Source organism: Raphanus sativus, chromosome 7 (assembly GCF_000801105.2).
Source record: "Raphanus sativus cultivar WK10039 chromosome 7, ASM80110v3, whole genome shotgun sequence".
Taxonomy (NCBI): domain Eukaryota; kingdom Viridiplantae; phylum Streptophyta; class Magnoliopsida; order Brassicales; family Brassicaceae; genus Raphanus; species Raphanus sativus.
In genome coordinates this window covers 18,510,073-18,519,994 of record NC_079517.1, presented here as the reverse complement: position 1 = coordinate 18,519,994, position 9,922 = coordinate 18,510,073, and the positions used below count along the sequence as shown (strand labels likewise).

Below are 9,922 nucleotides of genomic sequence, written 5' to 3'. Positions count from 1 at the left end.
GTATAGATGTTAAAATATGTATTTTTAAAAATGTAAACACCAAAAAAAAATTAATGCATATCTATATATATAATTTTGTTTTAAGAATCTGACCATTCAGGAAGGTTCTTTCCTGTCGATACATCCAAAATATTGTGCATCTCTTAGAATTCTTATTTAGTCCCTGGAAAAGGAAAGAATTACATATGTAAACCAAACACGTATCCAAACCCCGAACCGGATCGACCCAGTTCTCTCCTCTTTCCCCAAAAGAAAAAAGAAAAAAGAAAAGAAGTGTAAATCCTAAATTCCCCGATTCCAGTCGCACTCTCTGTCACTCACCGTCGACATCCCGCAGAAATCTCAGGTTTTCGTTGCTCTAATGGACGGAGATCATCCCGCTGCAGGTCTTCTTCTTCACATTCATACTTTTTTTGGTAGATCGCAGTGGATTTGAGTACTAAAAGAAGCTTCGAAAGCGATGAAAATGATATCTCCGCGTCAAAGAAGGTAGTTTTCTTTTTTTTTTTTGTGATCATAAAGAAGTTCGAAACCCTACATTCTGTTGATATTCTGCATTGGCATCTCTCTCTCTCTCTCGCGCATTGTTCACTATAGTATGTGTGATTGAGTGACAAGTTGTTTGTTTTGTGATCATTCAGTGTTGCACTTGCACGAAAGTATGTGAAGAAGGTGTTGCTGCTGCGATGATTGCGTCACTCACTGAAAGGTTTTTGTATCCCCTTCCCTCTCTTGATGCTTTTTTTCTTTTGGTTTGAAGCAGAGAGTGTTTGCTTTGATGTATACACTTTAACCTGCTTTGTCTCTCTCTGTGGCAGTCTTCAGAGCTGTAAAGATGAGCTTGCTTCATGTCAAGTATTGTTACTAATCCTTAAATCTTTTTTTTTTTTTTTAATTCATTTTCTTTACTACATTAGTGTTATTTGTTGTTGTCTGACTTATTTTTTCTTGGTCAGAGGGAGCTTGAATCAGCAAAAGCAGAGACTGATAAGTGGAACTCAGCGTTTAAGAAAGAGTCCTTTGTTCCTGCTAGTAAATCTCCTGGTTAGAGTCCTTCTCCCATTCACTGTTATTGGTTTGCACTTTCTTGCTTAACCCTTTTGATACTCACTACAATGATTGTGTTTTCTTTCAGAACCTGCATTTGTGATTGACTACATCCAAACTCTAAGATCTTCCGACAAGTCTTTGAAAGAAAAGGTTGGCATTTGGCTTATAAGTCTCTGTTACTTTTCAATATGTCCGAACAAGTTTTGATGGTCATTTCTTTATCATTTCAGTTGGAAATTGCACAAATGAAGGTAAAAAGTCTCAAGGAATCATATCGCCTTACCCCCATGTTTCCACCCTCATTGTTTTACTCGACCATTACATGGAGACAGTTCTCGCTAAACATAGTGTTTTGGATTTGTATCTGTAGTTAGCGATCCGTGATCTGAAATCTCAACTCAAGCCAGCGTCAATGAAGGTACACAGTTTCCCGTATGCTTTCACACAACTAGGCCAACAAGCTAGTTGTTGAACCTTGTCCAACCTTTTTAATCATATAGTGTTCCTTTGAGGATGGTCATTATCGACCTTGACTCATGTAGAGGCAAACGTTATCTTATATATAGATAGAGATTTCTATTCAAATTTAAACCTTTTCCCTGGTCTATGTTTGCAGACAGATGAGTACCCAGAAGTCGACAGCGAGCATCAAGGATCCACCCCCGCTGGTCCTTCACTAGGAGAAATCCCTAAGGATGATGAGCAGGAGTAATCTTATATATTTTGCATTTTTATTTGAACTAATTGCAATCTATTGATCTTTTGCTTTATCTTCTTCTAGGGAACCGGACATCGAGTCTCTGAAAACGATCATTGAAGATCAATTTCGCATGATTCAGACACAGAATAGTCACTTTCAAACACAAAGTAGTCATATTGAGACACTGAATAGTCAGATTCAGACGCAGAATAGTCTGTTTCAGAGGTTTGATGCTTTTTTTGACTACCTTGCTGCGAAGGATCCACATTTGGCAGCCCTTCGGAGCACCAACTTGAATCCAAAGAACGATCAGGCTGGAACTGGGAACGATCAGGCCGGAAAGAATGACTCCAACACCGTGTAGTTTTATTATGTTTACTAGGTGATTTTCCCGTGCTCATGCACGGGTATAAATATTTGTAAAGTGAATATACTACAATAATTGATTGATATTTAGTTTTAGTTTTAAAATAGTTTGTAATTTTTATGTAAAATTTATATCAATAATACTACATTAATTTAGTTTAGACATATGATTTTAGATATGTTATCTTTTATCAGTTTAATTGTTTTTACGGTCGATTTAGTTATCATTTGGATATATTGGATTACATATATTTCTATAAATTCAACTACAATATTTTTATTCAAAATATATTTAAATTTTGATTAATTTTCTTATTTGCATTTAAATTGGTTGTTGTCTTAGATATCTAAATATATTTTAGTAAAACTATGTATAACTTAAGATATATTATTCTTAGAATGAAATAATAAAAAATAAACTAAAGTGTCTGATTCCTACTTACATAAATTAATATAACAGTAATATTCTGAAGTCTCATGCATATATATAAATTCTACAAAATAACTAAATTTTGACAGTTGATTAATATTTTATTTTCACTTGTTAATATGTTTTGATTTATCCTATAATTTATATTTATAAAATAAGTAAAATGTTATTATAAAGTTATATAATCTTATTGTATTTAAATCTATGATTTTAGATATAAGTTGGATTAATCAAACCACTCATGTTGTGAGTATACTAAGTTAAACATTTTTTTTTCAAATGAAAACTGAAATATAATTATTTTTTATATGATTAAGTCAAATTTTATTTTATTTATCGTTTAGTTAAATGTGTATATATTTTGGTAATATTTATCAAATTATATGTTAATTTTTTCAACAAATATTAGAAGATAAAGTGATGAACAATATTAAGTTATAAATATAAGTAATTAATAAATAAAATTATTTTATAAATTTTACATAATTTTATGCTTTGGATATGTTGAATGGTAAAGTGAAATTTATTTAAATTAAAAAAATATTTAAATAATCTTGTAAATGAAAACTCAGATTTTCTAGGGTATTTCTATTATGGTTATATTAAGTTCCACAAACATAAAACATAAAATTAAAAAGGAAAATAAATGCTAAGATTTTTTTTTTAATTATGACAAAATATAATACCTACCTCGTTAAAAAAATTAGTGTTATTCTATTCTTTGATCAAAAAATATTTTATAATTATTTGATTAAAATGTGTTTATTGTTGAAATTTATTTTGTATTTTATTATCTCTTAAAAATAAGCAGTAAAACTATTTGTGATTACTTTTAAGAAATTATATTATATCAATTTACGTTACTTAATTATTTTATATAATCACTTTGAAAATATATATTTTGATTATTCAAAAAATTTGTCAAAACAAATACAATTTCTTTTTTTTTCTAATATCAAGATTATTTATATGTGTGAAATTCATTATTATGAAATCAAATTATATGAAAATATAGTTTTCCAGCAAAGAAAGTATAGATATAAATAATTTATTTTACTACTTCAAAAGTAAATTTTATGTTATTTAAAAAAATTAAATTGAATAACTCTATTTTGTGAACTTTCCTTTTTAATGAAATCATATTATATGTACATATATTTTCGTTTCTAAATTCAGTTTTTAAAAATTTTAGACTTTTCTTTTTTATAATATATTATATTTTGAAAATTTTAAAAATCAAACTAAATTAGATGTAATATTTTTATTTCATTAAGAATATCTCAAAATTAACTCTCTTAAGAATTAAAATCAAGATTATCTTGTGAACTTTCCTTTTTATGAATTACATTATATATAAAATGTATTTTCGTTTTTTTTAATTTTTAATTTTTCTTAGATATATAGGTTATTTTAAATAAAAAATAAAAAGGAAACCTAAATAAAAAAGGAAAAAATATAAAATAGGCATATAATAATGATAATTAGATATATATTTGATTCATTAAGGGTATCATTGTAATCAACCACCGTGAGAGTTAACGTGAGCGCGACACATAGGAAACTGACTTCTCAAATAATATTATAGAGATTTCAAACAGTATTTTAGTGTTTTCAAATTGTGTAATGATGTTTTTGTTTTTATTTTATTTATAAGCAGTTTTAGTTTATAATTTCTTTTATTTTTATGCTATAGTGTTCCTTTGAGGATTGTAATTCGATTTCTGATTTATGGAACATGAATACTTTTCCTTGTAAACCTTTCCTGGTCAATATTTGCAAACAGTTAGAGATGGCAATTGGGCTCTCCCGTCCCGTACCGTCCCGTCCCGCTGCGGGTTCGTCTTCTGGCGGTACACGGCGGGCCTGTCCCGCGCGGGATGCGGTCCTCAACATAGCTGCCCAATCCCGTACCGCATTCTTAGCAAGCCTTTGCGGGCCGTCCCGCGGGATAATAAATAATACACTGTCTCAGACAGTCTGTCTGCTTCTTCCTGCACTAACACACAAAAACAAAAATGAATTTTAGCAGACCACAAACATAAACGTCATTTACCATATAGTTATACGATCAGAACATTGAGTTAATGACAGTACAAAGTAAACAAGATTAGTCTTGTATCAAAAACATCCCTTTATGCGACTTTGTTATAACAAAGTAATACTGCATTGTTATGCTATCTAATGTGTCGTGGTAGGGTTTTAAAAATATTAACTAATTTTTTTTTTAAATTGATAGTTTAAAATTTGAACGTGCAATGCCAAAAAAATAATTAAAACTTGCTATATTTGCTCAAACGATATTCATCAAACAACAGAATGACAGATCAAGGCAAGACATCAAGTTCTCCTATCAATTCTTAGTAGTTCTAAGCAAGGTAGCGAGTTCTCCTATCAATACATCAAGCTCTACGCAACACATCCAGTTCTCCTATCTATATACTGAGTTCTCCTACCAATTCTTAGTAGTTCTCCATTCAATTCTTACTAGTTCTATATACATCGAGCTCTAAGCAAGACATCCAGTTCTCCCTCTACACAAGACAGCGACTAACCTGAGGTCCTGAAGGCTGAAGCTGCTAAGAGGAGTAGAGGATGAAAGAGGAGTAGAAGATGAACCAGGCGTCTCCATGTTCACCATAGCTCCATCACCTCACCACAGAACACAAATAAAGACAACAAGAGAAGAAGACAAATCAGATATGGAACAGAAAGCACCAAAGCATGTTCTCCTATCAATACATCGAGTTCTCCAACGATTTCAGACATATCAGATGATAAGAGTATATTGAACTTACAACGATTTCAGCTCTGTTTTGTATCTTCTTTTCCTCCTTGTTCACCATCAGCTCGAGACAAAACATATTCATATACAGAACACCAGAAAAAAAAAAGACATATCAGAGACTATGTCAAAAGACATATCAGTAATACACTTGCACAGTTCAATACAAACAGTTGCTACTAATGCTTACTAGTTTTACTAGTTCCTACATATCAGAGACATACTCAAGAGAAGACAGTAACACACAATCACGAGACGTGTATTAACAAAGCAGTTTCAACGCACCATTCTATTTCCTAATCGTCTTTTCAAAGAATAAAAAACAATGACTTAATATCAGATTAAAATCATGTTTCAATGCCCCATTCTATTTTATCATTTACGAAGTACACATGCAGAAATTGTAATCAAAATATATAAAGTCTAGAAGCTACGGTGGTGGCTCGAGGAAGAAAATATATACCTTCTGGTCGGTGACGGGAGAAGGTGGTGGCTCGAGGAAGAAGAGAAGCTCCGGTGGTGGCTCGGGGAAGAAGAGAAGCTTCGGTGGTGGCTCGGTGAAGAAGAGAAGCTCCGGTGGTGGCTCAACGAAGAAGAGAAGCTACGGCATGCGGTGGTAGATCGATGAAGCTCCGGTGGTGGCTCGAGGAAGAAGAGAAGCTCCGGTGGTTCCGCGAAGACAAAGAGATGCTTCGGTGAAGAAAACGAGGTTTCATTGCTTTCTTTTTGTTTCAGGTGAAGAAGACGAGGATTCTAGATGCGGTACAGGTGGGATCCCGCGGATAAGGTGGGCTTTCCCGCTTTCAACCCGGCACCACACAAGGCCCATCCCGTAAGGCCCGCTTTTTTGCGGGTATTGAATACTTAGGCCCAAACCCGCCCCACACCAACCCCTAACGGGCCGGGCCCGCGGTCCAGTACCCAGTTTGCCATCCCTACAAACAGTTGAGGAATCAGAAGTCGACATCGAGCAGATGCAGAACATGCTGGCGGTACAAAGATGCCCAAGCTTGTTCCTCCAGCAGCACCTGGGGATGATAATTAGCCGAAGTAATCTTATACTAGGTGGCCGGTCCGCACCCTGTGCGGACATTGTACATATTCAAATTATACGGATAGAGCTGGGTCTGCGGATCGATCCACTCCGTCCGTCCAGCCAACCCGCGGGTCACCTAGTTTTTTGACTCATAATTTCGATCCGCATGACCCGCAATGAAAGATTCAAAAATACCTGCACCCGCTCCGCCCAAATTTGCAGGTAATTCGCGGGACCCGCGGGTTAAATATTACAGAATTCATTATTTTAATTATATTTTAACAATATTTTAATAATATTTTAATAATATTTTAATTATATATTAATTATTTATGTAATAAATAATTAAAATTACATATTTAATTTTCATAATGAAATTGTTTAAGGAAATATATTATATTTGTATTGTCATAAAATGATATGCATTTATATGATTTTAACTTGCGCAAGTAATCAATATTAGTAAGGTAAGTTAATAAAACAAACAACCTAATTAGATACAAATCGTTAAATCGCATTAAGCAATGTAATCAATATGATAGCAAGAATGAATGATTTACCATATTTGTAATAAGGAAACTATTAATACATGTATTAATTAGTATCTTGCGGAAGTAATATATAATAAGGTTAGTATTTTGTGTTACTTTCCTTTTTTAATGTTGTCGATGATTAAAAAAAAAAGAAATTCTAAAAAATCAACCAATAAGATTAAGAGAATTCTCCTGAGAAACTCTATATGAGTGTCATCTCGCAAATTGACTTCTTTTTAATATATAGAGGAATTTTCAGAAAATTAGATAATTTTCAGAATTCTTCTGAAAAGCTCTAATATGAGTGTCATCGATATGATTTATATAATGCATGTATAGCTATTATTATTAGTGCATAAGTGGATCGTAATTATATTTCACTATCGTTGTATCTTTGTATCTTACTCATTTAGGTTTCTCCACATATAAGTCTCTCTCCCTCTCTCTCATCATAAACCTTTTAATTTTTTGAAAAAGATAAAAAGGTAATTACGATCATATCGTGCGGCGGCGGGCAATTCATATGATTCATATATTACCTGTCTAGCTATTAGTATAAATATATAAGTAGATTAGAATTCTTTCTCAATCTCTATGTATCATTATGTCTAATTCATATACTATATGTTACGTTATTATTATAAGTGCATAAGTGGAATCGTAGTTATCTTTCTCTTTCTCTCTCTCTCCCCCTCATCGTAAACTTTTTTCTTTTGAAAAATATAAAAATGTAATTCTTTAATTCACCGATTATCTATTAACTACCACAATTTTGATTTATATGAGAATGTTTTCTAGTTTAATATTTATCATGAACTTTTCTTGGGTGAATTACCAACTAATCATAGTTTGCCAATTAATGTACAACTTTTTTAAAAATAGTAAATAAAATAATAATATTTGTGTATAAGTTTTTAAAAATAAATGAAAAATATTAGTAGCTACCAAAAGATGAATTTTATTTAACAATTTTAAAACCGTCACAAAAGAGTAAATGTATAAACACTAAAACACTATATCCTAAATCCTTGGACAAAACTTAAACCCTTGGGTAAAAATTCAAACACAAAACCCTAAATTCTTGGATATATCCTAAACTCTTGAATAAATCATAAACACTAAACTGTAAATCCTTGGTATACCCAAACTCTCTCTCTCTCCTCTCTCTCTCTCGTCTCTCTCTCTTCTCTCTCTCTCTCTCTCTCTCTCTCTCTCTCTCTCTCTCTCTCTCTCTCTCCTCTCTCTCTCTCTCTCTCTCTCTCTCACACACACACACACACACACACACACAAAGTGAAGATGGATCATGAGATTCAAAAGAAGGTGAGAGAAGAAAGAATATAATATATTTTTTTCTCGTGAGGATAGTGCAAACCAAATCCAACAAAAGCCAACCACAACTAACTAAAAAAGGTCACTATTTGACCCCAACAACACTTTTGCCTACATTTAAAGTTCACTATTAGACAAGAGTAGACAAAGCTCTTTACAATTCTTGGCAAGAAAATAAATTCTTCATTTACATATTTTCTTTGGTTCTAATAATTCATCACTATATGTAGACCATGTAAATTATTTCAAGAAACGTATACCAAGTTTCCATTAGTTACAATTTTTTACTTATGTGAAATATCCCTACGTTTCATATTAAATGTAATTCTGTTTTAGATATTTTTTATTACAAGTGTCATTATACATTTTTCATACATATTTAAACTAACTTTTCAATTTGCTCTTATTTTAGTTCATTTGTTAATAAATCAAAATAAAATATTATATTTAATAAGTATAAAACCAAAGTTACAAATTTTCTTAATTTTTATGCAAAAACTTTAAAGACACATGAAACATAGTGAGTATTTAATTAACAAGCAATGCCTGAAACATAGAAATCAATTTAAAAATGTTACTCTTAGAGCTAACTAAATTAATAAAGAAATTATGTTGTTACAAAACAACTAAAAATGTTATTTTGTTAATTAATAAAAATCACCATCAATAACATTGAAAACCACTTGATTACTATAAATAGATACACTTATAAATCATGGTAACAGGAAAAAACAAAACAATTTTAAAAAGTTAAATACTAATCATACAGAATGGAAACTAAGACAATTTTCATGGCATTTTTCATAATCACCACTTTAGTATCATATGTGTATCCAAGTTTGTGTCAAGAAGATATTGACAATGAACCATTGGTCAATCCTGGTCGCGAGTTTGATGCATTGGATGCAATATCACCGGCTTCAGAAGATTACAATAATTATATGCTAGAAAACCTCCCACCAAGATACAAAACGTATATTGAAACCTGCATGGAAAATATGGTGTCCACTGATAAGGGAAAATGTGGTGGCGATGTTCTTAAAGAGATTCTTACGAATGAACCTGTTTCAAGAGAGTGTTGTCTGAAGGTAGTAAGAGGTGGAAAAGAATGCTACATGGAAATTAATAAGTTGATGTTTCGATTTTATCAACTTAAACGCTTTTCTTCTCAAGCTTCTTCCAAAATTAATGAGGTTTGGAACAGATGTTCTGCTGAAGTGGAAAGTTCATCATCTCATGATGTCTCGATTTAGTTATCTTGATCAAATCTTTTGTTATATTCTATGATGTATTATGAAATAATGGTTTGTTATACTATTATAATTATATAAATAAAATCAAAATTTCATTAAATATTTGTTATCATAACTCCAATATTGTATAAAAACACTATTATGTGATATCTTGGGTTGTTCCAACAAGTGTTTGTTTAGCATAGTTTTTAGTGTATCAAATATAAAACATAATTGCACATAAATCTTCTTAAACAAAATCATATATTCTTTCTTTGTTACTCAAATAAATATTATAGTTTGAAAACCAAGTAAATTTATAAAAACAAATAAAAATTGAGAGAACGATATAGGAAAACAACAACATGTAACTTTCATTTTTATGAAACAAAAACGTTAATCTCATTTTATGATCCTTGCTATGACCTTATATGAAAATTCTTTATAACAACATGTATCTC

General features: G+C 31.4%; 2 protein-coding genes and 1 long non-coding RNA gene across 3 annotated transcripts; 2 read left to right on the top strand and 1 right to left on the bottom strand.

Moving 5' to 3' along the window:
• The first annotated feature begins 239 nt into the window (after positions 1 to 239).
• On the top strand, positions 240 to 2,281 carry LOC108830242 (uncharacterized). Its single transcript, XM_056990289.1, has 9 exons — positions 240 to 489; positions 642 to 709; positions 819 to 855; positions 957 to 1,044; positions 1,136 to 1,200; positions 1,281 to 1,301; positions 1,421 to 1,468; positions 1,667 to 1,758; positions 1,832 to 2,281. Exons 2-9 carry the CDS (start codon positions 687 to 689, stop codon positions 2,112 to 2,114), a joined length of 657 nt encoding a protein of 218 aa, XP_056846269.1. The 5' UTR covers positions 240 to 489; positions 642 to 686; the 3' UTR covers positions 2,115 to 2,281.
• A 2,046-nt stretch (positions 2,282 to 4,327) lies between these two features.
• Positions 4,328 to 6,266, bottom strand: LOC130497471 (uncharacterized). The gene is made up of 3 exons (XR_008936465.1): positions 5,342 to 6,266; positions 5,099 to 5,195; positions 4,328 to 4,537 (listed from the first exon to the last, which is right to left on the bottom strand). It is a non-coding gene; the product is annotated as an uncharacterized LOC130497471 (long non-coding RNA).
• Positions 6,267 to 8,999: 2,733 nt separating this feature from the next.
• On the top strand, positions 9,000 to 9,482 carry LOC130497757 (protein DOWN-REGULATED IN DIF1 11-like). The gene has a single exon (XM_056990879.1). It carries the CDS (start codon positions 9,000 to 9,002, stop codon positions 9,480 to 9,482), a length of 483 nt encoding a protein of 160 aa, XP_056846859.1.
• Positions 9,483 to 9,922: the final 440 nt, after the last annotated feature.

Bases quoted from the DNA above. Each gene is read 5' to 3' on its own strand.
- LOC108830242 (XM_056990289.1), top strand. From the start codon at position 687: ATGATTGCGTCACTCACTGAAAG. The intron at 1,045-1,135 runs GTTAGAGTCCTT...GTTTTCTTTCAG, and splicing joins TCCTGCTAGTAAATCTCCTG to AACCTGCATTTGTGATTGAC. The intron at 1,469-1,666 runs GTACACAGTTTC...CTATGTTTGCAG, and splicing joins TCAAGCCAGCGTCAATGAAG to ACAGATGAGTACCCAGAAGT.
- LOC130497757 (XM_056990879.1), top strand. From the start codon at position 9,000: ATGGAAACTAAGACAATTTTCATGGCATTTTTCATAATCACCACTTTA.